General features: G+C 29.8%; 5 protein-coding genes across 7 annotated transcripts; 3 read left to right on the top strand and 2 right to left on the bottom strand.

Annotated features, from left to right (window-relative positions):
• Positions 1 to 22: 22 nt before the first annotated feature.
• On the bottom strand, positions 23 to 9425 carry LOC109597214 (cytochrome P450 4d2). Its single transcript, XM_020012859.2, has 10 exons — positions 9207 to 9425; positions 6562 to 6735; positions 6324 to 6506; positions 3900 to 4076; positions 1488 to 1685; positions 1250 to 1435; positions 824 to 1197; positions 699 to 767; positions 303 to 648; positions 23 to 254 (listed from the first exon to the last, which is right to left on the bottom strand). Exons 1-10 carry the CDS (start codon positions 9319 to 9321, stop codon positions 91 to 93), a joined length of 1986 nt encoding a protein of 661 aa, XP_019868418.2. The 5' UTR covers positions 9322 to 9425; the 3' UTR covers positions 23 to 90.
• Positions 9426 to 9863: 438 nt separating this feature from the next.
• Positions 9864 to 11033, top strand: LOC109597529 (proteasome subunit beta type-4). The gene is made up of 4 exons (XM_020013247.2): positions 9864 to 10030; positions 10084 to 10290; positions 10344 to 10479; positions 10598 to 11033. The coding sequence occupies exons 1-4, from the start codon at positions 9915 to 9917 to the stop codon at positions 10901 to 10903; spliced, it is 765 nt and encodes a 254-aa protein (XP_019868806.1). The 5' UTR covers positions 9864 to 9914; the 3' UTR covers positions 10904 to 11033.
• A 4427-nt stretch (positions 11034 to 15460) lies between these two features.
• On the top strand, positions 15461 to 21596 carry LOC109598387 (structural maintenance of chromosomes protein 2). 3 transcript variants are annotated; one of them, XM_020014299.2, is made up of 14 exons: positions 15461 to 15710; positions 15765 to 16076; positions 16127 to 16237; positions 17952 to 18230; positions 18287 to 18424; positions 18538 to 18600; positions 18661 to 18906; positions 19000 to 19266; positions 19375 to 19785; positions 19845 to 20046; positions 20108 to 20640; positions 20693 to 20875; positions 20943 to 21368; positions 21422 to 21596. In XM_020014299.2, the coding sequence occupies exons 1-14, from the start codon at positions 15543 to 15545 to the stop codon at positions 21536 to 21538; spliced, it is 3456 nt and encodes a 1151-aa protein (XP_019869858.1). In that variant the 5' UTR covers positions 15461 to 15542; the 3' UTR covers positions 21539 to 21596. The 3 variants fall into 3 exon arrangements, with proteins under 3 accessions (XP_019869858.1, XP_019869850.1, XP_049826733.1); XM_020014291.2 differs by having other exon boundaries at positions 18538 to 18906; XM_049970776.1 differs by lacking the exon at positions 15461 to 15710 and having other exon boundaries at positions 15952 to 16076; positions 16134 to 16237; positions 18538 to 18906.
• Positions 21597 to 22458: 862 nt separating this feature from the next.
• On the bottom strand, positions 22459 to 23835 carry LOC109596960 (uncharacterized). Its single transcript, XM_020012569.2, has 4 exons — positions 23662 to 23835; positions 23230 to 23610; positions 22998 to 23176; positions 22459 to 22947 (listed from the first exon to the last, which is right to left on the bottom strand). The coding sequence occupies exons 1-4, from the start codon at positions 23791 to 23793 to the stop codon at positions 22626 to 22628; spliced, it is 1014 nt and encodes a 337-aa protein (XP_019868128.2). The 5' UTR covers positions 23794 to 23835; the 3' UTR covers positions 22459 to 22625.
• Positions 23836 to 24089: 254 nt separating this feature from the next.
• Positions 24090 to 25810, top strand: LOC109597390 (WD repeat-containing protein 20). The gene has a single exon (XM_020013067.2). The coding sequence runs from the start codon at positions 24236 to 24238 to the stop codon at positions 25625 to 25627; it is 1392 nt and encodes a 463-aa protein (XP_019868626.1). The 5' UTR covers positions 24090 to 24235; the 3' UTR covers positions 25628 to 25810.
• The last annotated feature ends 777 nt before the right edge of the window (positions 25811 to 26587 follow it).

The raw sequence follows: 26587 nt of genomic DNA, 5'->3' as shown, positions 1-26587 counted from the left end.
AATTTTAATTAAAAATCAGAAGTTCAATCAAAACGTATATTTTAAAATACAATACAGAATATTACACACATTAACTACATAACTAAAATATTAATTCCATTTTCTGGATCTCAACCTGACGTTTATACCGTTTAACGACTTCAAAACGGTTTCTGCTGCCAAAATGGGTTTATAGTCAGGAACAGGTAAGAGTTCATAAAACCTTATAATTCTTGAAATAGTGGACTTCATTTCCAACATCGCATATTTTTGTCCTACAATTACAATTTGAGAAAATTTCAATGAATCAGTGAAAAACGTACCAACGCAGTTTCTTGGTCCAGCACTGAAGGGCAGATAAGAAAAAGGATTTCTTCCATCGTTACTTTCAAACCTACTCGGATCGAAAACGTCCGGATTAGGGAAATGATCTGGATCATTATTTACTCCATATGCGTAAATAAGCAAACTAACACCTTTCGGTATTATCTTTCCTTCATATTCAGTATCCTGCATGACAGCCCTACCATAGAAAGGCACCGACGGATACATACGCAATGCCTCTTTAATTACGGCTTCTAAATATTTCATCGATTGCAAATCACGAAAAGTGACAGTTTTTGTTAGATCATCACCATAAACTTCTTTTTGCTCTTGAACTATTTTATCCTGAAAAAAGTTGTTAGTTAAATGATAATGATAATCATGGATCGTTTTACTTGTATTTGAGGGTTTGAGGCAATGCAGTAAAGTGCGAAACTTATTGCGGAAGTGGTGGTGTCATGTCCCTGAAAAAGTACAATCACCAATAAATAAATCAAATAAAACATTATAAAATGCTTACCTCAAACATAATGGTGTCAACTTCCTCCCGGATCTCCTCGTCGGTTAGCTTCCTGCCCTTTTCGTTCGAAGTGAGAAGACTGTCCAAAAACGGAATTTTCTTGCGTGCACCAATGTCATCTTCATCCTGACCCTTTGTGTCCGCGTTTTCCAAGTCTACCCTCCTTTTAGCTATGACCGAGTTGCTGCGATTATGTAAAATTTTCAAAGCATTTACTTCTTTCTTATACTCGGACGACATGTGATATATCAAATCAAACATAAGGGTGGCGGAAAATGCACGAACTACTACTAAACGACACATGTCTTTTACTGCTTGAATGTAGTCTAGACTTTTTCCGTCTTGGGCGTTTATCGAGGTGCCCATCGCGGTCTCTGAAATTACAAATAACGTTGTTGATGTAAAATTAGATTATTAGTTACCAACCGCATATAATATCCAAACTGCAAAGGGTGATGTACGGATAAATATCGACGCAATCCTTGTCGACTTCCTTCTTTAATTTTTCAACTAAAATCTTTCCATTCGTTTCGAAGACCTCCACAAATTGTTCCAAAATTTGAAAGTGGAAGGTAGGTGTTATAATTTTTCTATGAGTTTTCCATTTCTTGCCTGTAGTGGAAATATATTGATTCCTTACACAATTTTTAATAATTATACTGACCAGATGATGTTAACAAACCGGTGCCAAGCCATGAGTGCGCAAATCTGTAGTTCTCTGATTTGTCGATTATTTTATTCGAACTAAGAATAAATTCCAACAGTTTGTAGTCAGTTACGATGATAATATTTTGAATACCAATCTGCATATAGAATGATTTACCATATTTCTTAGCATAATTCGATAGAGTTGTCAAAAAACCTACAAAAATATAATTAAATAATTACATTAACAAACAAAACAGGGGTGGTAGAGAAAAAGGTAACCTTCACTTTTTGTATTTTAGTAGTATAAAATTCATCACCTAAACTTACAGTGGTGGTCAGAAAAATAGCACACATTACTCTCCTAACGTTAATTAGGAAAGCTACACCTCTAATTAAATGTAATCAAAATGCTTTATATTTTATTTAAAATAATTACACTGTATTCTTTCTACCATTATTCCCATTCTACTATTGTTCCTAAATCAAAATAATTTCTACTAAAATTCTAAACAAAATAAATGCAAAATGTGACTGGTCACATAAATAGCATACTTTTGAAAACTATATATTTAAATAATAAACTTTCAACAAAATTGTTTATATGTTGTTGGATCCACTTTATTCGTTACAACCACCTGTAAACTGTGAAGCAAAGATTCAATGTAATATCGGCAATGGTCATTTGAAATTAAATTTCACGACTCTTCAATTAATAACCACAATTTATCAAAATTTGATGCCTTTTGTTGTTTTAATCGAGCCTACATGTTCCATAAGTGTTCAATTGTATTTAGATTCAACTTTTGGTGTATGCTTCGTATCATTATCATAGATAAAAATCCATATACTTAGCAAATTATTATTGGTAAATACCTTGCCAAAGAAAGGAACCCCAAACCCAAACTTTTCCTCCTCTGTGTTTCAAAGTTTTAGTAGTGTATCTGAGATTCAAACTTTTATTAGTAGGACGATTTTATCATTTGATCTTATTCTATTTAACACGGATTCATAACTCCAAAGTATCCTTCGCCAAAATTTTGGAGGATACTTTCTATATTTTTGTGTGAATTTTAAGTCTTGTTCGATGTATTTTTGATACCAATGGTTTCTTTAGTGAAATGTATTCTTGTAAGTTTTGTCCATTCAGTTGAAGTCTGATCGGTTTTACTAGACGTGTTTTTTTGTTAGGACATTTTCATATTCAATATTAATGAGCATTGTAAATCATTTTTCGGAAGTATCTGTTTTTAGCGATGTCAGCAATATTTAGACTTTGATATTTCATATTAATTGTTATTGTCCTCTTCTCTGGAGTGTAACGTTTCTTTTTCTCAACTGAAAGTGAATTATTCCATAAAATAAAATAAATCCTGGTAAAAATAAATGTTTACTATATTTTTTATACTGACTGGACAAAATGTCTATTAAATCCTTTTATGTTTAATGACGTTTGATTTTAAATTTTGTGACCAACACTATTTTTAAACTAAAACTTAAATATTATTTTGAACATATTAATAATATTTGATAAAATAGGGTTTGTCCAGGGAATAACTAATTCTTATTAATTATAATAAAGTATTGTTCATGGACTGATTATTTTTAAATTTTGTCTTCTATAAAATAATAAAACCACAGAAGATATTTTACTGTAACCATAGTTAATATACTGGAAGTAATACGTTTATAAATACAAATAATAAAAGGCAAACTTATGTGTCATGATACGACTATTTAAATAATAATAGCGTAACAGTCAATAAGCTTCTTAAATCGTTTTGAATTTTATATTATTATATTATATTATATGTGTGTATGTAAAACTAAAATAAATAATGAATGATTTTATTTGTAAATAATCATTTTGCATAATATTTATTCTTTATGTAATATAAAATTTATTTATTTATTATTTAATTATTTTTCAGGTTTCTTGATGGGTGGACCATATTGGATGTGGTGATTTCATACATTATCCATGTGTTTTAATCTACGTAACTTGACAAAAACTATGAAAATAATCAAATCTTGACCTATCTATAATTCTAAGAAATACTAGACTTCAAATTATTAAAAAATATCTTAATACCTTTACCAACAAATATGTATCATTAATGGGACCACGATAAAATCACTTTAAATATTTATTTTAAAAGTTAAATGTAAATTGAGTGCAACAGCAGTGATAACAAATACAATAATGTTAATTTTAAAAGTTGTCTCTATACTCGTATTAAATATAAAACAAGAATACCAATTCTCATTTGACAGAAATAGATGAAATACCGGTGAATCCCCCAAATACAACATACATTACTTTCAATGTTGTAATCAGATTTTAAAATAAACGCTTAATTTTATTAAAAATATCAGATATGTCTGTTTCAAACAAACAAAACTCTTTTAAAATGAAATAAAATTCACTTACTTGTGCTGTCTGTAAAATCGAATACATTTCCACAGATCGGATATCCGGGCACCTTTACTATCCAATCCAATTTCTTGTGAATCCTGGTTACTTTGTTGTACCAAAAATTAATCAAAAAGACAATGAAAATCAGTGCTAATGCAACCAATAGCGGTAACATGGTTTTAGAACTGCAAAAGTGTAGACGTTACATCTACTGCAACGAAACACGCACTGGAGTGTCAGTCAAACAATTTTTTGCGGGGATCAACTGAACACTTCCTACGCACAGTGGTAGTTACTAGTGGAAAATCATTTGTGTAGAAATTCTAAATATAAAATTTTATCTCAATTATTAGTAGAAAAAAGCAAGAAATATTTTTATATTTTAAACAAACATGTCCGCACTTTGTTTATTTAAGGAAATAATTAAGAATAAAAGTTTTAAGCGGCATTAATGTACAGTGGTGGAAAAAAGTATGGAATATTCATTTACTTATTACAAATATTGCTTAATGTTTTCCCTAATCTGTTGCAAATCTGAACAAATCTAATTTAATGAAATTTGTTGCCACTGCTCCTGTATGGTATGAAGAAGTTCTTGTCTGCTTTTAATGTTTTTTGTTCAGATGCGACGGTCCAATACGTTTTTTATTAGAAACCACTCTTTGGTAATTTTAGACGCGTGTTGGAGATCGTTGTCTTTTTGAAATATAGAAAGAAGAGGCTACCTCGGCAAATGGAAACACGGTGTTTTCCAGTACATTCCTCTATTGAAAATCTATTTTACCCACCATTTGAATCACAACTTTGGATCGAGAAAAGCATCTCAAAATCATAATGTTTCCGCCACCACGTTTAAGCGTAGGAATTTGGTATTTAAAATGGTATCGTTGCCCCACTGGCCGTTTCACATCTCATCCGACCCAAACAAATTAAGTTTACTTTCATCATTCCAAAGGACTGTATTCCATTTTTCAGGAGTCTATAAGAAGTGCATCAAGTGGATTTTGCAAATGCCAGATGGGAAACTTATTATTCTTTGATAGCAGCGGTTTTTTAATCGCAATGCGGACATGTAATCCTGCATCAATTAGGTGATTTCTTATTGTTCTGCTACTAACATCTAGATTAAATTGTGTCGAAATTGCCTTCTTGATTTGTCATGTTTTGTAGGGATTTTTGGGCCTTTTTATAATTTTGTCTGTCTTTGGAGTGGTTTTTCGTGGACGTGTATTTTCAATACCACCTTGAGTGCGGGATTTAAACAAAATTTTAGAAACATTTTTATCCATATTTAATGTTTTTGCTACGTTACTTACGTTCGTCGACTTTCACAGAGTTTGACTACTAAATTGAAGTGAAAAGTAAACGTATTTGGGCATTACTACGTTGAAACCTATCGAACATGTTAAAAATTTAAGCACAACTAAGCGCAAATAAAATAATACTCCAAATTTTTTCCATATAAAAAACGTATCTCATAAAAAGACCTAAACAAAAAAAAGATGGGCGGCAATACTAGTATACCGAACAGTAAACACAAACTAGTGGATTTACTTAACACCGGATACAGAAAATCCCAGTGAAGAAAAATCTAATTTATAAAAGTATTCTATACTTTTCTCCACCACTGTATAACGTCTATTTTCATCACACTTTATATTAGTACGTAGCTATATACTACGTGTAGCTTCAGTTTGCGATGTTCATTTTGATGTCTAAATTTTCGTACACATACTTATATATTTCTTATTAAGAACAGTACCGCGATATAAAATTTTTATAATTAGGCCATTATTTAATTTGAACTGATGATTTAAATTAACTTTCTGTATCACACTATGATAAAACATTACGTTCCGTATTTTACACGTTTTAAATCACTGTGCATATAAACTTATGGTCAACATGATTCATGGCCACGCTGCAGACGCTCGTCATCTCCGAGTATTTTTTGAATGCGAGCTCTAAATGAGATCTGTGTTAAAACTAATATATCAATGTGCAACTAGTAATATAATATAATTTAAATGGAGTTACATGTATTGTATATTGTAAAATTTTTGTGCATCTACTCTGCAAGTTCTTTAGAGTCAATTAAATATAGTTTAATCACTTAAGTAACAATTTCCATACTCTTGATATTTTGTAGAACCGCTTTTTACAATTTTTCCTCTAAAATTACCACGATTTTCAGGGAACGAGATATGCGTCACCACTGTTTACTGATTCAACAAAAGGCAGATTTCTTATCACGACGCAATACCTATATCGGGAAAAATACATATAACAAAGGTATAAATAAACTGTTATAAAAGATACAAATATATTTTAATTATGTATACTTACAAAAATATAGATATTTAAAAAAATTATAGAGCAAAATTTAAGTAACGCTACTTTATATCACATAGTCAATTTTGTGAAAAACAAAAAATATTTAATCGTTTTGTTCATCTTCATCTTCATTTTCCGATAAACTTCTTGTTAATGCACTTCTATTGTCTGGTGATTCAAGTTGACGTTTATACTTTAACGAATAATAAAGTAAACAGATGCTTCTTTGAGATGCCAGAAAGGCCCATACAATAGAAATCACTCTGCTAGAGGCTACCGGCAATATTGCTGAAACACAAAATGGATTTTATGATTGCAATTAATAATAAAAATCGATGCATACGTGTTTTAAGAAGTATTTGCGTGGTAACAAAATAACTTAGAGATAAGATTCCAACTGACATAAGTAAATAGGAGAGTAAGGAAATGTGTTTCAGTTCTGTTGGTCCATATATATCTTCTAATTGATCACGTCTGACTAGAACGTGTAACCACACGCAGATACTACTGGTAAGTCCTGAAAAGAAAACTAATATTAACAAAATGTCTAGTTTAAAATACAGTAGTGGCCAGAGAAATAACACACAATACTATTTAATGTTAATTAGGAAATGTAATGAAATCAAAATAATTTCTTATTAAATTAAATCTTAAACAAACATAATAAATGTGCAATGTGGCTGGTCACAGAAATAGCCCACATTTAAAAATACGTACTAATAATAAGTGCAACGGTCGTTTGAAATTAAATTTCATGACTCTTTAATTCATCTAAACTTGATTGTTTTATGGTGTCTTTATATGAGACTTCTTGTTCTATAAGTTTTCAATTTGATAAAAAAACATGTAACTGGTAAATTATCGTTTGCAAATGGGTTCATTACAATGATAATAATTTTTTGTAAAGGAACTATACCATGCCAAGAAAAGGAACCGCAAACCACAACGTTTCCTCGACCGTGTTTCGAAGGCTTTGAAGTGTATGTAGGGCCCAAACTTTTATTTAGAGGACGACGATCGTATTTTTTACATAATTCTATTCTACCAAACTTGGATTCATTACTTCAATGTTACCAAAGTTCTGGAGGATAATTATTATATTTTTAAGTAAATTTTAGTCTTATTCCAATATTCTTTTTTGATACCAATAGTTTGTTTACTGAAATACATCCTCCAAATTTAAGTCGGTCGACGTTTAGTCGACACTCTGATACCGTGTGACTCAACTAATTAATTTTTTATTTATTTTATTTGTCTAGAAGTCAAAAAAGGATTTTGTTTACTGATTCTTTCAATTTTTCAATAAAAGGAGTTGGTCTTTTGTTAGGACGTTTTCTTATTGTATTTTCAAATAAGTGTGTTGTTTCATATTTGTTAATCGCATTGTAAACCACTTTTCGGGGGTATCTTAAGTTTTTAGCAACATCAGCAATATTTAGACCTTAATTTTTCATATTAATTATTTTTTTTTCCTTTTGTCTGGAGTCCGTTGAAAGTAAGTTATTCAACAAAATAATGTGAAACCTAGGAAGAATAAATCCTTCTTAATCAAGAGCATTATTTTATAGTGTCACAAAGCCAAAATATATTTAAATATGCTATTTCTTTGACCAACCATACTAATATGTGCGTTTAAAAAAAATAATAAAAAATGTATAGAATATTGTAATATATTTTATATACAGATTGGATAAAATTTTAATTAAATGCTCGTATGAAATATTTAATGTTACATTTTGTGCCACTCCAATGACCGCTGTATGGATTAATTAACTACAATAATTTAGTTTTAATTTAAATTTAAATAAATATAATATGAATATTAAGAGACAGACAAAAATAAATACATAACAAATAGGCCAAAATTGTATATGCCACAAAAATACTGGTCTTAGAAAAGGCGTAGTTTTTAAATACCCAACAGACTTAATCATATTTTTATCTAACACTATTATGTTTCCTTTATAATTATTAGAAATATGAGTGGGTCGAAAATATTACATTGTTAATTAAAGTACAGATCTTAAAATTAAATATTTTGTAAAATCGCATATGAATAACAGAAATGCAATCTTTGTCGATTAATTTAAAATAAGATATATTAATATTAATATATATTAGGTTATTACAAAAGGTCAATTGCGATATGAATAAAAAAACATTGGGAGAGTTAAGAAAATCTGCGTAAATTTAAAAAGTTTAAAATGTACCAAAAACTTAATTATTTAAAATAATCCCTTAATAAATTTGATCACAAATTCAAGAATAGGTATTACAGATTATTTTATTTGTGCATTTATATTGCGATATTTATTGATACATGTTTCTCTAAATTCATTATAATAAAATTTAAACTGATCAACAGCAGTTAATTTGTTCATTAACAACGATTATAGTTTCCTATATAACTCGTGATAAAATTTATGATAATTCAATAAACATTAACGTTGGTTATTACTAAATTTGTACACAATAAATCTTGCAGAAAATTTCAATTTAACGTCACTTACCTATTATCAGTAGGTTCTATGAACGATAATAATAATTAGTTTAAATAAACAAACTAATAAAATATCACATAAACAATTTAAATGGTATGTAATTTACAAACTAGTACATATGCTTGTTTAATAACCCCAGCAGAAAGCTGATTTGATTGATCATTATGTCTACTGAATTTACTTAATCTTTATATAAATTTACGATAATCGAAGTTAACCTTTTTATTAAAATAAAATTTTTGTTAATCCTTTACATGCAACACAATTAAACAATTCTAATCGTGTAATAGTCAAATTGTTCTGGCTGGTAAAATATTTTAACTATTTACAAACAAATAAACACTAACTTGTTTTGTACAATGATTCTTCAAAAAGTAAGAAACAACATTTTGTCGCATAAAATTGAAATTAAATTAACATACTTATTTTTCCACTATTTTCTTTTGCCGTTAATATATACATGATAAAATAAAACGACTATAACTACCTGTTATCAATCCAAAAATAGCGGATGGATAGTTTTGCAGAACAATGAAAGTTACAAACCCAGAATATCCCACAATAATGTCGATCCACCCCAGAATTAAATTACATGTAATCATTTTGGCACTAGTTTCTTTAATTCAACTTTAATAAATAAACACCAACACCCAGATTCTGTAACCCGGGTATTTGTTAACCTCATAACAGAGGTAACAGTTGAAAATAACATTGGCTGCATACTTTGCGGTGCATGTTGCAGCTGATTTAACGAACCAGTACCGTATTAGGTGGATTATTTGCAATTTAAGTAATAAAAATTTATTATTAATTATTTTATTAATACTACATCATATTATGACGTGTGCCTTGTATAATTATTATATAAAATTAAATAAAATTACCGTCTCACTAATACAGAAAATCTATTATTATTTTATTCATTACCAACTGTGAGGTACAAACTTTGTGTCTATTGTCTTTGGAAATTATCTTCTGTTTAATTTTAAGATTAATTTAAAAAGTAGTGTGTGGCACTAAATCAGTCACAAAGTATCATTAAAATATTAACTTTAAAAAACTATGCCATGTTCCACATGTCTATGGTATGTTTAACAACTTGTTTGTTGAAGGCAGTGTTTACGAGTTTACGTTGGCGACACTAGCCGGGCATTTTGTAAAGTCATTGATTGTTGTTCTCATCGTTTAAACAAAAATGTTTAATTCTAGTGGTGTTGCACCGCCTTTTTGGCATAATGGGCCTGCTCCCGGAACATTTTATAATTTTCCTAACACTACATCGGGCCCCAGCGATTTTTCGCAACGTTCACAGTAAGTTAACCTCACTAACAATGATCAGCAGAATTGCTATACAAAAATTTTAGGGCTCCAGTGACAACAGCTACTTCAGTTGTGGCAATTACATATGCCAATGGTGTCATTATAAGTGGAGACACCTTAGGATCATATGGGTCTTTGGCTCGCTTCAGGAACTGCCCGAGGGTAATAAAAGTAAATGATAACATTATTTTGGGTGCAGGTGGCGATTATGGTGATTTCCAATATGTTAAGGATTTTATAGAGCAAAAAATGTACGTGTGTATTATTTAATTTTTATAAACAATAATTAAAATGTTTTTTTTAGTATCAATGAAGAATGCATGGATGATGACCTCAAGTTAAAACCAAATTCACTGTATTGCTGGTTAACTAGGATTATGTACAATAGAAGAAGCAAATTTGATCCTTTCTGGAACAACTTTGTTGTGGGAGGAATTCAGGTAATTATAAAAAATATTGTTACTAATATTATTTATTTTACTGTTCCTACTTAAACAGCATAGACAAAATTATATTGAAAATTAATTGAAACTGATAATAATGGGAAAAAAATTACAGGATGGTCAACCATTTTTGGGTACTGTGGATAAACTAGGTACAGCATATACTGACAAAGTTATTTGTACTGGTTATGGTGCACATATTGCTGTGCCTTTGTTGCGTGATGCTGTTGACAAAAACCCACAACTTAGTAAAGATGAAGCAAGAGCATTAGTAGAAAAGTGCATGGAAGTACTCTTCTACAGAGATGCTAGGAGCTATCCTAAATACCAAATGGCAATCATTGATAAAACTGATGGTATAACTATCGAAGACTCATTAACTGTGAAACAAGATTGGTCTGTGGCACATATGATTAATTAAGCATTGATTAATTTATATTCTTTTTATAAAATATTGATTATTTCACACTATTATTTACCAGATGGATTAATGTAAATTATTGCTGTGGTTTAATTAATAAATAATTTCTTAAAAACTTACTAAATTAAAATATTTCTAATTAAATATTAAATTTTAACAGCTAATATGCCTATAAAGTGAGTAAAGTTAGTGTTTTAAAATTACATCTAATAGGATACCAAAGGTAGGTAAATTAAACTTTCTGTGAAAGGCAAGTATTTAAGTTTATTTCTGTAAAATATTCTTTAAATAAATTTATTAAACACTTCATATAAATGAATATGTAACAAAGTACTAGGATTTTGAGGAAACAAAATTATTTCGTCTCAATAAATGAAAATTATCAATTTAAATTAATTACGACATGCAAACCCATTAATTTAATAGTAGCATATTTTGTAACACCATGTATGTCTAAAGGTTTGAATTTTCAGCTCATCGCATGTAGACTCATCGCAATTTAATGACTATCCAATTTCCTAAATAGCTTGATTAGAAAGCTCAATACAAAAATGTTTAAATATAATAATTTATTGAATTAAATCATGAACCAAAAACGTAAATTATTTTTCCGGTACCTAATAAAAATTAATCGTTGAATTATCGTCGGTTTTTCATATGAAAAATTGTTTAGTCGTCGACATTATATTAAATACTTCCCATGAAATATTACTAGCGTGATAGTGTGTGAACACCTTCGATGATGTGAACAATTGTAGTTTAGGTTTAACTTAACTAGTTTCTTCTTGTTTTTTCTCGAAATATGTGGATGATTTTGGTTTTGTATACATAATTGGTATGTGAAGTGATACGATTGTGTGCAAGTGCATTTCAATTCAGTAAGTAATTTCGAATAAACAAGAAAACTTATTTAAATTTAAGAGAAAAAACATTTTAGAAGTACACAATAAAGGTTAAATCTATTACAACAGAAATGCTAGGAAAACAATTTTAGATTATAATGAGGATGAGCAATGCGCCATAAAAGAAAAGTTAAAGTATGAAAAATGTTTGAACCCTTATGCCATCGATGACATCATAAATTGACTACAGGGGATTACTCCAGTAAGTAAATGCAAACCACAAAAAGTGAATCAGTATAAGTTTTGACACTGCACAATGTGTATCGAAATTACAGAATAACATGTTATACTATAAAAATTAATGTAAGATTTGGAATACGACAAATTATGAACTAATTTTGTAAGCATTACTTATTCAGAGAATATTTTTCATGTTTTATTAAAATTATTATGGTAACTACAATATTTAAAAGGATTATTTAAATGGCAAATATTAAATTAATATTATTTTGTTTATTTTATAAATAAACAAGTAAATTAAATACCAATATTGTAAATGAAGAGGAAAAATATCTTTTAAAAATATTATAATATTGAGATATAAGATATTTATTGGATAAACATATATATTAGTTATAATAATGTTTATTCTATCAGTTACATATATTTTGTTTTTGTTTATTTATTTAAATTGATTATAAGATTCTGTATGTAATATACAGTACGAAAAGAGTTTGATCCATTTGAATCCCGAAAGAGACATCATGTACAATAGAGACGGTAAGTCCCCCACCATGAGATAGACTTCTACTGTCTCTATCATGCATGATGTATTTCTCTAAATTTAGACGGGTCAAACGTTTTTCCTACTGTATATACAAATATTCAAATAAATAAAAAAAAGAATTACTAAATTATATGAATTACCTGTTTTTTTAAATTATTTTCTACTTTCTCTATTTTGACATATTTTTATCAACAGTGGTTTTTTAAAAAATTATTTATACTACTCAATTTTATAATTATTTCTGTGTGTATTTTGTATTCGGTTTCTGTATCGGAACGTTACTGTTCCGTTTAATTAGTCGTGAAATAAACAAGTGCTTTTTGTTTTTTCTTATAGCAGTACAAAAACTTGAATATATGAATCTGGCTGCGAATTAAACGAAACAATTTTTAAAATTAAAATACTTGATATTACGATGATATGTTATATTATAATGAAAAGCCTACAATATTAAATATTAACCATATGTAGAAGTTCTCTTCCTCCGCTACTAAACTGACAAATAGTAGAACCAGTGTGGCCATTCAGCAAACCGTACCCCTCTGAACTTGATATTTTCGTGAGACACGTTCGGCACCTTTGGACTCGGCACGGTTCGGTTCCTGAATCGGAACGGAACTGCTTGGACCCACATATTTATAATACATTAGCAGCGAAGTAAATAAGAGTTTTGTCCGTTTCTTATAGCGTTACACAAACTTGAATATATGGAACTCGATGCGAATCTTCAACATTGTTGTTGATATATAATTTGAATTAATATATAATTCGTGATATTCACAGTCGTTTATACTTTTGTTGTTAAAAGCAGTTTCGTAATGTAATCTCTTTATTAATCAGGCCTATCAGACTGTGACGAATTGTTTGAATTATTCTTAATAAAAACTATGTTTTAAGAAAGTAAAAACGATAAAACATTCGTTAATTTATACATAAAGTATCTATTATATGTTACTAAAGATTAATTTACTTCGATGATAAAATAGTATATAAAGATTGTAATTATATTTTTATATCTTGAGTAAAATTTAAGTACATTATAATAATTATTTAATAAAACGCAGAAATTGTACAAAGTTGTTTAACAATATTAATTAAAAGTAAAGTAAAATACAATAATATTACCATGTACCTTAATATTAGGATTAAAACTAAGTCTTACATGATATATTAATTTAATAATAAAACTATCTTAGACCTAAACAGCACAAATGTAAAATTAAATATTTATTATAAGTTTGTACACAAATGTAGTATTCGGAATATTTATATTACAAATACATCAATTAATATAAACAAAGTAGAAATACTATTAAACTATTGGACAAATATGATAGCTAAGACTGACAGAAGATACATTTGGATGTTCGATCAGTTTCGAGATACACGTATATGAACAAAATTTCATTGTTTCTTGTTTTTCAAAATATTTTCCATGAAGATTGACACATTTTTTTATGTGAACCAATTTTCAAAGCACTTTGCCATCTTACCCCAACATAGTACTTTCAAAACAAGCGTTTAAAAGCTTGCTAAATCAAGGGCTATACGGAGAATATTCCATCAGTAAAATAAAATATTGTAAAATATTATAATTTTACCTTTATGTATTCCATTTCCTCTATAATAAGAGTAAATTATTTCAAGTTATAAAATGATTCTTTATTAAAACAGTCAAAGAACAGAGAAAATTACTCTTTTGGTTTTCATTAATCTGAACTAAATTGTTATTATGATTATTATTGAACGAGTCGTGCTGTGGAATTAATAAAATCTATACCAAATTTATTCTAAAAAGTACCAATGTTTAAGATTTATCAGTAATTTTATAATTGAATATTATTTTCCACACTTTAGATATAAAATAAATGTTTGTCCTTTTTTATAGTCCTAAAAACGCATAATATGATATCTGCAATAATGTTCCTACAAATATATTGTTAATTTTTACCTTTACTTATTCTATAACTATATAATTATTTTTAATAGATAGATTAAATATACATTTGTATTAAATAATTAAGAATTTAATGAACAATTTGTAAGGTGAACAATATTAATATTAACAAAACGGGTAGTTAATTAACACATTTGTGTTTGAAACAAAATCATAGTATTTCTCTCAGAATAATTTTATTGTATAAGATTATTTTAATAATTATATAATATATTTTTACAATTAATTTAGCCATAAATAAATATTGATTGTTTATTACATTATTATCATTGTTTATTTTATAATTGTAGTTATATTATTAATTTCATAATTATATTGAAACAAAAATGTACTATATTCACACCGACTCCAAAATTTTATCCTAATAATGCAAGTTCGTCAAATAATGCCGACCGCAAATATTATTTAAAACGCTTTGCAGGTAAATATAAAATTGGAAAAAACTAATACTAAAAACAGCATGCGTATCCACGGCAGTCGCGTTTCGCTTCGGAAACCGAACGTGCTGAACGAAAACGAGCACTCCAAAATCGTCTTAGACCCGAAAAACCTGGTTTGCTGAATGGCTACACTGAGTAGAACAGTATAACACACCCAAACTTTGATGACAACAAAGATATACAACATCGGTGACAACGTTAATAAAGTGGCAAACCACTTATGCATGCGATAGTACCGTACGACTGATGATAAAAGAGACGTATGAAAACCGGCTATTTGGTGATTTAAATCAATCTTATGAAGGTTAAGTCAAATAACCATTAGTCATATTGACGAGTTGCGGTAATTCAAATTACTTTAGTCAATTACTGAAATAAGTAGTTATTTATAATTGATCTCTATCCTTCGGCTTGAACCAGCGCGCTCAAGCATCATGCGAAGAGAAAAATCGATAATACAGTTTCCTTTAATACCAGACGTTTTAAATTGATAGCTGTTTTTAAACAGTTTAAAAACGGTCATCGTTGTGTGCAAACATAAATAAAAGTATACTTCTTTCGTTGAGTACTTTGAAGCTTATAAAATATTATATGGTGAATTAAATGTTGTAACATGTACATAAAGTCTATTATTTTGGAAGGATTTAAATCCTACGGACACCGAACGGAAATATCGGGATTCGACCCTTCGTTTAACGCGATCACCGGTTTAAATGGAAGCGGTAAATCAAATATTCTAGATGCGATATGCTTCCTACTCGGCATCACCAATTTGGCTCACGTAAGATGTTATTTTGTAAGTGTTTTGAAAAATCTAACCTAAATCTTCTAAAAGGTAAGAGCTCACAGCCTTCAAGAATTAATTTTCAAAAGCGGCCAGGCAGGAATACACAAGGCCACAGTCTCTATCGCATTCGATAACACAAATCCTGCACAATGTCCGCCTGGCTTCGAGGATTTTAACGAAATTGTTGTAACAAGACAGATTGTAATGGGCGGGAAAAATAAGTACATGATAAACGGTACGAACGTACCCAATAAGAAAGTTCAGGATCTGTTTTGTGCTGTACAACTGAACGTAAATAACCCTCATTTTTTAATTATGCAAGGAAAAGTTACCAAAGTTTTGAATATGAAACCACCAGAAGTGAGTTGAAACAGGTTGGAAGGTATAGAAGTTTTTAATACATTTGGCAGATTTTAGGTATGGTTGAAGAAGCTGCTGGCACTAGAATGTTTGAAATTAAAAGGCAGGCTGCAATAAGGTTAATTGAAAAGAAAGATGCCAAATTATTGGAATTAGATAATGTAAGTAAATTGTTAATTTATAATTGAAAACCTATTCCCTGAATCATAAATAAAACTCTTGTGGTTTGTTGTTGTTAATAATTATGTTTGAAAAACATACCAAGATGCAACTTCCATCAAGTTTTTAGTTTTTTTTTTTTTTAGTTTGAATTACTTATATTTGAATGTATTTGAAATAAAAAAATAAAAAAAGTGGAAAAATTAGTACTTTTAACCACCGACGTATTATTGTAAAATTCGTCTAGAATTGTGGACGTTGGTGTATTTCAATTTTATCTGCCTGTCTGTGGTGGAATAAACATGTGTTGGTAATAGTAATTGAAGAGAAAGGATTTGTTAAAAGTAAAAAGTTTTGTACTTGTGTTTTCATTTTAATTTATGGTACCACAATGTTTCGAATATATTTGAATTTTAATATTTCGCATATTTTACAGAAAAAAAGTTCAATTTTTGTTTAGCATAAGCCAACTAAAATTGAATTAATGTTTAAAATATTCCATTAAATATTCTAAAGTTTAATTATACAGGGAAACTTTCTATTTTCAAATAAAATAGGGTCCATGTTATAAGAACTTATTTACAAATAGATTACAAATATGAGGTATACTGCTTGAATTAATTTATTTAAATTTAATTTAATTAAATATAATTTAATATTGTTTTTCTGTTATTGTTGTATCTGCTATGAAAATGGTCATTTTTTTTAAATTTAATTTTATTTTTCATTGAATAAAATTATGTCAATACTGTATGATTTTTCATTGCTCACTGTGAATTGTAATTGAATATTTACTAACGGTTTCCTGCTTGTTTATTCATTGAACAAAGTGAAACTGTAAGAAAAATTATAATTCAGCGTTACCAAGACTGAAAGAAACAAGAATGGATGGCTAAGAGTTTACGCTAAATAAGTCAATCCTTCCCCGTATTATTTTTCGAAACATTTGAAATCGATCGATATTTGAATGTTTAAAAAATAATCCAATCTTATCGTCAACGAACGTTAAAGCCAACTTGGAGGTAATGGGATTTGTTTAACTAATTAGTTGAAGGACTGAGAAGCTTGTTTGTGGATCCATTTGATCCCAGACGAGTAGTTTTTAGTGACGGGTCTTAAATTAATTTATAAAAAGTGCAGGTTCTGCTTATGTTGAACATGGATAAAGCTACACAAAAAGTAGCCCCCCTTAGACTGACTTATGTACAGGGATATGTTTCAACGTGAAAACGATCCCAAACACAAGTCCAAAATTGTGAGAGATTGGTTAAGACTTCAATGCTTTATCTTGTTCCTGACCGTTTTTAAACACGTATTATGAGTATATGCTAAAAAATGTTCAAAAACTGAATCAGACTAAAACGATTTTAAAAAATGTTAAAAAGTAGATGCAAACAATACTTTTATGAAGCATTTTCGAATTTTGTAATAAGAAACGTGTTAAACTGTTTGAATTAGATAATGTAAGTAAATTAGTAATTTATCGTTGAAAAATCTTTCTCTGAACCACAAATAAAAATGTGTTGTGAACTTTCATTGTTAAATATTCAATTTGAAAAACATATTAAGATGGATTTTCCACCAAGTCTGTCAGTTCTTTCTTTTGTATTTGTCTATATTTGAAATTTAAAAAAATAGAGTAGTAAAACTAGTATTTCTAATTCTTAAGTAATAATGAACATATTTATTTACTTAGTTTGTTTGCTCCTAATATAGATCTTAAAAGAAGAAGTATCACCAAAACTTGAAAAATTACGTGAAGAAAGATCGCAATACTTAGAATACAAAAGAGTCGAAAGAGAACTGGAGCATATGTTAGCATTGTTTATAATATGGAAATACTTCTCTACAAAGAGGGCAGGTATCAAGGTGAACGAAAATCTAAGTATTGAAAACGAGAAAAAGGAAGAAATCGAAAGATTAATTATAGAAAATGAGGCGGCCATTCGTGCTATTGAACAAGCAGTGGCAGAGTATCATGCATCTGGTAAAAATGTAAGAAATCAAATTAATGTGAATTTTATGAAATTAATTTACTATTTGACTTTCAGGAAATATCTGACAAACTGAAACAACTTAACACCGAATATGATTCACAGACAAAAATGTTTACCAAATCGGAAGTTACTGTGAAAGATATTCTAAATAATATTAAGATGGAAAAGAATAAAATAAAACAATTAGAAAAGGTAGTAATTTAAGGTTAAGCAGACAAAATTGGTGTAGGGTTTTAAGAAATATAATTTTTAATATACCATAAACTGTCAGACAAACTGGTTAAAATAAAAATACTTATTTACAGAGTATTCAACAAGATTCAAATAGCCTCGAGGTGAAACAACAAGAAAAGGACAATTTACAGTCGGTATTTGAAACTCTTAAAGAGAACTACACCCGCGATACTGAAGCATATCTTCTTTCACAGCGCAAATTTGAAGCCCTGTCCTCCGGTATGGAGATAAATGATGCTGGAGAGGCAGAGACTTTACAGGAGCAGCTTATTAATGCAAAACAAGCGGCTGCGCAGGCCAGCACTGAGAGTAAGCAGGCGCAGATGCAGCTAACGTTTTGCCAAAATGAAGTTGCTAAGAAAGAGAAGGTTCTTTCTTCTACTACCCAGGATCATAACAACGATCAGGTTGTTCTGCAACAAATGCAAAAAGAAGTGGAGGTAATTATTAAATTACTAATGAATAATTCATATTATTTAAGTTTGTAAATTTTGGAAGATACTGTTTTAAAAGAGATTTTACATTTGTTTTAGGCACTAGAACAGCAAAAGTCGAAAATAAATTTTGACCCTAGTAAAATGCAGCAACTGTCTGACAACAGGCGTATGCTTCATCAAAAATGCAAGCAATTGAAAGATCGCGTCGAGAACTTCGAGGATCAGTATCCTCACACTCGTTTTAACTATAGTCTCCCTGATAGAAACTTTAATAAAGATTTAGTAAGTGGAGTAGTATGCAATCTGTTTCGATGCAGAGAATCCATTCATACAACTGCACTTGAGACCGTCGCAGGAGGAAGGGTATGAAACATAATTTCTGAATATTTTATTTTGTTAATGAAAAAAATTACATATTATTAAAAAACCTAAATTAAAGAAAGTTTGGTTTATTAAAATTGTATTTCTTAGTTGTTCAACGTGGTGGTAAACGACGACCAAACAAGTAGAGCCCTTCTCCAACGCGGCCAACTAAAATCGCGCACTACTTTCATTCCATTAAATAAAATCCAGGGAAAGAAGATGAATCATCGTATTGTTGAACTGGCTCAAGACCTAGTGGGCCGTGAAAACTGTCAGCCGGCAATTTCACTTATTGATTACGACCCTTATTTGCAACCAGCCATGGAATATGTATTCGGTAACGTGTTTGTTTGCAAAGACATAAATGTGGCCAAACGGATCACTTTTGACCCTCGCATAAGAAAGCGTTGTGTTACATTGGATGGAGATATCACTGATCCGTCGGGTACATTGAGTGGAGGCGCCCGCCGTCGTGGCGGTTCATTGTTACTTCTTTTAAAAGAAATTCAAGAATGTGAGGTAAACATTTCAATTTTAAAAACAAAATTGTTGAAATTGAGCAAAATTATTTTTTATAGAGAGAATTATTTGAACGAGAACAAGAACTCAACACGGTTGAGACGAATTATCGTTATATGGCAAAATTTGAAGAACAATTCATGTCCGTCAAGAACGTACTAGAATTAAGATTACACGAAGTAAATCTGTTGGAAGAGAGAGTTATGAATTCAACATATCATAGACAGCAACAAGAATATGAGAATCTCAAAAAGCAAATTGGTACTGTATACATGTATACTGATATTTCAAATATCTCCATTAACCAAAATATTATTTACAGATGAGCTCAAAATAAAGACGAAAGAATGCAAAGAAGCAGAAGAGATTGCTAATAAAAAGGCTAAAGAACTGGAAGCCAAAATGAAAGACTCAACAGGTTGTAGGGATAGGATGCTTAAAGAAGCTGAAGCGGAAATGAAAGCGTTAAAGACTAAAGCAGAGATTAGTTCAAACAAATGGAAGCAACGGGAAGTAGATTATGAGACTTTGAATTTAGATATCGGCGAGTTGGAAAAATCTGTTGAAAGTAGTAAAGAACAAATACAAATTACAGAGGAGAACATAAAAACTCTAACACAGAAACATGAGGAAGAAATTGAAAATTTTAATAAAATAAAGGAGACTATGAAGGAATTGAAAAATGAGCTAGAAAAAGGTGCAAAGATTTTAGCTGAACAAAACAAACAAATGCAACATAAAGTTAAACAAAAAGAGAAATTAGCGGCTAAGGCGCAAGAAATGAAACTTGAGGCTAAAAAGTATGAAATAGAAATCACAAAATTAGAAAAAGAAAAAGTTATGTTAACAGAGAAGGTATGAGAACTCAATGAGTGTGTAAATCACATTAAACCACAATTTTTTGTAGCAACATGAACTCTCGAAACAAATTAAAGACAATTCCAGGTTTAGAAAGGAAGCTGAGGGAATGAGTGATCATGAAGGAAGGGAGCTGGAACGGAGGATAAAACATGCACAAGAAAGGAAACAAAAATTAATGCGTACTATCAACGCGAAAGCACAGGCATTATTTGATCATGAAGAGAAAAAAGTGAGTAAATTTAAATTATTTAAACATGTGTGTTTACGGAATTTAAAAACAAATGTTTTTGCAATAGTACAATGATTTAAAACGGAAATATTCCATCGTTGAAACGGACAAAAAAAAGTTGTTAACTGTACTCAAGGATCTTGACGAGAAAAAGAAGCAGTCACTTCGACTAGCACATGAACAGGTTTCAAGAGATTTTGGCTCTATTTTCAGCATCTTGCTACCTGGCGCAAATGCAAAACTCGTAGCGCCGCAGGGTAAAACCATATTACAAGGTATGGAAATTAAAGTGTCACTTGGTGATGTATGGAAAGAAAGTTTAACTGAATTGAGCGGAGGTCAACGATCGTTAGCTGCTTTATCTCTTATTCTGGCGATGTTGCTGTTTAAGCCCGCTCCTTTGTATATTTTGGACGAAGTGGATGCTGCTTTAGATCTGTCTCACACACAAAATATTGGCAAAATGTTGAAATCACACTTCAACAAATCCCAGGTAATAGCTATATTTTAATAATATTCAATCATATTGATGTCATTTTGTTTCAGTTTATTATTGTGTCCTTAAAAGATGGGATGTTCAACAATGCCAATGTTCTTTTTCGTACTAGATTTATGGAAGGAGTTTCTTCTATTAGTAGAACAGCTAATAAAACTATTAAATGAGTGCCTTTGTTTATATTTTTTTATAAAATACATTTTAATAAAATATTGTTTTACTTCACCTAAACTCTGGGTGGGACAACATCATCTTTTAAACTAGTTTTAAATAATTGTTGAATTTTAATTTTCCAAATTGAGGAATTCTTCAAAATTATGTGTTTTAGTGGATTCAACAAGAAATATATTTTTACCTAAGTATTGTGAAACATTTAGTATCATTTTTCAAAATAATCATTAAATTGTTTGGGTATAAGTTCTTATAATTTGTTTAAAGTATCAACAATGTTTATCACATACATCTCAAAACAATTTAAAAAATAAATCATTTAGTTATGCATGTCTTTTTATAAGTTATTACCTCAAAATATTGGCTTTAGGACTAAAGTTTTAATTTGAAATATACTGTAGAAACATTTTTATACTTCCATCAGACTCGTTCATCAAAAGATTTATCGATTTTAAAAGTTTTGCAATATTTTACAGAAATTTGCCCTAAAAACGCAAAACTATCAGTGTTATAGTTTCAACCTTAAATATTATTAGATATCACTGTGATTGTTTACTATTAAGTAAGTTTACCTTTTCCAGAAGTAGAATTTGAATGTACCTGAGAATAATGTCTTCATTAGAAGTTGAAAATTTTAATGATTTTCAAAGACAGATCAAGTTTTCTAAATTTAAGTATTGATATAATTTAGTGTCTTTCTTCTAATTTTTGCATATATGCAACAGTTATTTCATTTAATACTGTTTTTGATAATTCTTTGTATGATTCTAAATTTTCCTTGATCACATATACAAAGTCATTAGCTGCAAATTGATCTTTATTAAGTAGTTCATGCTGCAACTGGATGCTGCTTCAATTCTGTGTCAAGAAATATTTGTAAAACGTATATTGATACTTCAAATAAAGTTCCATGTCCATGTTATTTGTTTCAGTTTATTAATGTCTTTAAAAGATACCAATGATTTACTTGATACTAGGTTTATGGAAATAGCATCTTCTATTAGTAGGACGACCAATAAAACTAAATGAGTGCCTTTGTTCATATTTTTTATACAATACACTTTAATAAAATATTCTTTTACTTCATCTAAAACTCTGGGATAATATCATATTCTCTTCTAAACTAGTTTTAAACAATTTTTGAATTTTAATTTTCCAAATTGAGGAATGTTTTACAATTATGTGTTTTAATGGGTTTTCAACAAGTAATATATTTTTGCCCAAGTATTGTAAAACATTTAGTAACAGTTTTCCAAATAATTTATCCTTTAAAAAGTCATTTACTTGTTTGGACATGAGTTCTATCAATTTGTTTAATGTATTGAACTCTACTTCACTATTTAACAATGAATCTATTACAATTATGTAATTTTCACATAAATTATCACATACATTTAAAAACAACCTAAAAAATAAATACTTTAGTTATGCACATGTGTTTTTATAAGTTATTACCTTAAAATATTGGCTTTAGTACTAGAGTTTAAATTTGAAACATACTGTAGCAAAACTTTTATACTCCCATCAGACTCGCTCATTAAAATTTTTGTCATGTTGTTTTCAAAAGTTGTGCTATATTTTTCAGAGACTTGCACCAAAAAAGGTAATACTCTATCAGAATACTCTAGTTTCAACTATAAATATTATCAGTTAATACATTATAATACTTTACTATTGAGCAGCTTACCTTTTCCAGAAATAAAATTTGAATGTACATGGAAATAATGTCTTCATTACAACTTGAATTTTCTAGTGACTCTCCAAGACAGATCACATTTTCTAAATTTAACTCTTTTAATAAAATTTGATATGTTTGTTCTAGTTTTTGCATATCTGTAACAAGTATTTCATTTGTAACAGTTTTGGGCAATTCTTTGTATGATTCTAAATTTTCCTTGATCACATATACAAGGTCATCGGCTGCCAATTGATCTTTGTTTATTTCTTCTTGCTGCACAAAAACAAAATTGTTTCTAGGGACACTTAGTGGCAAATCACTATCACTGTCGAGCTCAATCACATCCATAGATTTTTCTGAGAGTAGTGATATATTTTCAATATTTAATTCCTAAAAGTTATCATAATGTGACTCCTTAACTATTAAATACAAAAATCATACAATTGGACACGCTTTTTTCCAAGATTTATATTCACTGAAGTCACAAAACTTGTTATTCTTTTGCATTTGAGCAGATTTCATAAAATTATGAAGTTCTTCCTTTGATTCTTCAGAAAAATTATATTTATACATGGTTTACAATTCTAGTTGCACACAAATATAACCTTAAAGTTATATTTTCGTACAGGTGACTTATAAAAATTACGATTAATCATTAACAATTTTGAAAAATTGTTTTGTCCTTTCTATTTTTGGGAAAATATACAATAATGTGTTTCAAGTTTTATTTTAAATATCTAGTAAAGTTGAACTTTCTCTCTTATATGGTTGGTGGACTTGGAAAGTGATTGCACATGTTTACAGTATCAAAGCTGCATATATAACCATCCTTGTCTGGCTTATGTAATAAATGAATTGTCGATCTCACTCTGATCTGTCAAAGTTTGTCCCAGTCGGCCGAGCAAAATTATCTTATCAGAAAACAAAATACGATCTAACCTCAAATGTCATTAATTAATGTATTTATCAAAAAAGTTAATTAACAAAAGAATAAAATGTAATTATAGTTGTATGAATGCAATTTTTATCATCTGACAGGGTGTATGAGTATTCGTTACTATGTAATTCGAATCTTTTAAATGTAATGAGCTCTTTGATATTGGGGCCCAAGATGGCAAGACAGGATTCGTTGTGCAATCAGTCCCTTTTGGAAGCTGGCGACAGGCCTTTGGAAAGACCGCTTGGTGAACCGGGAGATGTGAAGACTCAATTTGTCACTAGAGAGGGTACATACCGACTCATGACTCTTAGTGAATATTCCAGGCCAAACAGAGTAAATTATCAGCCCCAAGGACAAACTCCACCTCAAGTTAAAGTGTCTCTAGTTACCCTGCCAGATCAAAGTGAAAGAATATGTTTTAATCATGCCAGGGAACTGTATGTGTATGTGTACAAAGGTATCAAGAAAGCAGCTGATTTAAGTAAACCTTTAGAAAAAAGAATGTACAAAGGTACTAATCCGACTTGTCATGATTTTAATAGCCATTCTGCAACTGTCGATGCTGTAAATTTGTTGATTGGATTTAGTACAGGACAAATTCAGCTAATAGATCCAATTAAGAAGGAATTAACTAAACTTTTTAATGAAGAACGGTTGATAGACAAGAGTAGAGTGACGTGTTTAAGGTGGGTCCCTGGTAGTAAATCATTGTTTCTTGCTGCCCATGCCTCAGGACAATTTTATGTTTATAATGAGGAACTACCATGTGGATCAGCGGCCCCACATTATCAACCTTTTAAGTCTGGAGAAGGTTTCACAGTGAACACATGTAAAACCAAATCTACTAGAAATCCATTATTCAGGTGGCTACTGGGAACAGGAGCTGCAATAAATGATTTAGCTTTTAGCCCTGTTGGCTCTCAATTGGCTGTAGTCTCTCAGGATGGACTATTAAGAGTGTTTCAGTATGATAGTATGGAGTTATTAGGAACTGCTAGATCGTATTTTGGTGGATTGTTATGTGTTGCATGGTCAGGGGATGGGCAACTTGTGGCTGTGGGTGGTGAAGATGACTTAGTGACTGTGTACTCCATGGAACAAAAACGAGTGGTGGCCAGGGCACAAGGACATCGGTCATGGGTATCTGCAGTAGCTTTTGACTGGTTTTTGGAAGCTGAATCTTGTTATAGAATAGGATCTGTTGGACATGATACTCAAATTTGTTTGTGGGAGTTGCCTGAAGACAACTTGGCACCTCCGAGACCCAGAGTGAAAAGAAGACCAGACCCATTGCAATTGGTAGGAACGCCTGCATGTCCCAGACTTGATGAATGTCCTATTTTGGAGCCTTTGGTGTGTAAAAAAATTGCTCATGAACGTTTGACCGCGATAGATTTCAGACCTGATTGTATTATAACAGCATGTCAGGATGGGTATGTTTATACTTGGGCGAGGCCCCCCTCATAATACTAAATTCATATTTTTGTAAATTACTAAAGTACTTTTTGTAATCTATTTTTTGTACAAGTGATAGTTTATGTATATATTGTATTCTAAAGTATCTGCATGATGTAGATAATATTTTAAATTATTTTCATTATTGTATGTATATTCTGGTAATGTACGAATAAATCATATCTAAATTATTAACATTGTTTTATTTATTTTACAAATTTATTTGTAACAGAAAGGCAATAAAGTAATGTAACAAATGGAGCAAGAAATGTAACGTTGTCCTTGTTTTAACAGATTAACACTTAATGAACCAATTAACTGTTACCATGTTTCATCAAATGTGCACAGTTTTGCCACGAATGTACTTACTTTAAAAGCGAGGTGAGATAATTTTACTCTATTGGTTTACATACGGAACTGAAAGAATTATCTCTTATTTGTTGTTATATTTCAACAACTTAGTTTGGATCATTTTGCTACCCGCCTATAGTGTGTTAATATACATAATATTTAATTCATTCAGGAATGTGTTTAAATATTATATTCTTCTTTATAACATTCCATGAAAAATTTATTTATCTTTATTTTCTGAGAAAAATCACCATAAACACAAAACATAGACATGACAAAAATGAAATCATTTTTTTTTTCATTTGGTTATCAGTTTATATGTATGTGTCTGTCCACAGCAACTTTAATATGATAAGGAATAGTTATGTGGTAGTTAAATTTAAAAGGAATATGAATATTCTGTACCTCCAAATTTATGTCAGCCGCCTTTAAATTATTTTTACTATAATCTACAGTGGAAAAAATGATGAGGTAAAATCTGAATATTATATTACAGGTGTAGATCATGGTCAGTTAATTCGTTACGATAGATTCATAAATAATTTTTAGTCGGTCAATACTTATTACTATGAATTTTAAAAATAAGAAATACGTTGAAATATTTCTGGAATTGTCAATATA

Source organism: Aethina tumida, chromosome 1 (assembly GCF_024364675.1).
Source record: "Aethina tumida isolate Nest 87 chromosome 1, icAetTumi1.1, whole genome shotgun sequence".
In the NCBI taxonomy this organism is placed as follows: domain Eukaryota; kingdom Metazoa; phylum Arthropoda; class Insecta; order Coleoptera; family Nitidulidae; genus Aethina; species Aethina tumida.
Note: the sequence above shows the minus strand (reverse complement) of the source record. Positions and strands in the feature narration are given on the sequence as shown.

What these genes read in the sequence shown, in the direction of transcription:
- LOC109596960 (XM_020012569.2), bottom strand. Translation starts at nt 23,793, where the DNA reads ATGTATAAATATAATTTTTCTGAAGAATCAAAGGAAGAACTTCATAAT. An exon ending in AAATTTTATTTCTGGAAAAG is followed by an intron (nt 23,177 to 23,229) that starts GTAAGCTGCTCA and finishes TAATATTTATAG; the next exon opens with TTGAAACTAGAGTATTCTGA. An exon ending in ACTAAAGCCAATATTTTAAG is followed by an intron (nt 22,948 to 22,997) that starts GTAATAACTTAT and finishes TTTATTTTTTAG; the next exon opens with GTTGTTTTTAAATGTATGTG.
- LOC109597529 (XM_020013247.2), top strand. Translation starts at nt 9,915, where the DNA reads ATGTTTAATTCTAGTGGTGTTGCACCGCCTTTTTGGCATAATGGGCCT. An exon ending in GATTTTATAGAGCAAAAAAT is followed by an intron (nt 10,291 to 10,343) that starts GTACGTGTGTAT and finishes TGTTTTTTTTAG; the next exon opens with TATCAATGAAGAATGCATGG. An exon ending in TTGTTGTGGGAGGAATTCAG is followed by an intron (nt 10,480 to 10,597) that starts GTAATTATAAAA and finishes AAAAAATTACAG; the next exon opens with GATGGTCAACCATTTTTGGG.
- LOC109598387 (XM_020014291.2), top strand. Translation starts at nt 15,543, where the DNA reads ATGTACATAAAGTCTATTATTTTGGAAGGATTTAAATCCTACGGACAC. An exon ending in AAATGCAAAAAGAAGTGGAG is followed by an intron (nt 18,907 to 18,999) that starts GTAATTATTAAA and finishes CATTTGTTTTAG; the next exon opens with GCACTAGAACAGCAAAAGTC. An exon ending in CACACTTCAACAAATCCCAG is followed by an intron (nt 21,369 to 21,421) that starts GTAATAGCTATA and finishes ATTTTGTTTCAG; the next exon opens with TTTATTATTGTGTCCTTAAA.
- LOC109597390 (XM_020013067.2), top strand. Translation starts at nt 24,236, where the DNA reads ATGCAATTTTTATCATCTGACAGGGTGTATGAGTATTCGTTACTATGT.
- LOC109597214 (XM_020012859.2), bottom strand. Translation starts at nt 9,321, where the DNA reads ATGATTACATGTAATTTAATTCTGGGGTGGATCGACATTATTGTGGGA. An exon ending in TGAAGATGAACAAAACGATT is followed by an intron (nt 4,077 to 6,323) that starts AAATATTTTTTG and finishes AACGTCTACACT; the next exon opens with TTTGCAGTTCTAAAACCATG. An exon ending in TTGACACCATTATGTTTGAG is followed by an intron (nt 768 to 823) that starts GTAAGCATTTTA and finishes GTACTTTTTCAG; the next exon opens with GGACATGACACCACCACTTC.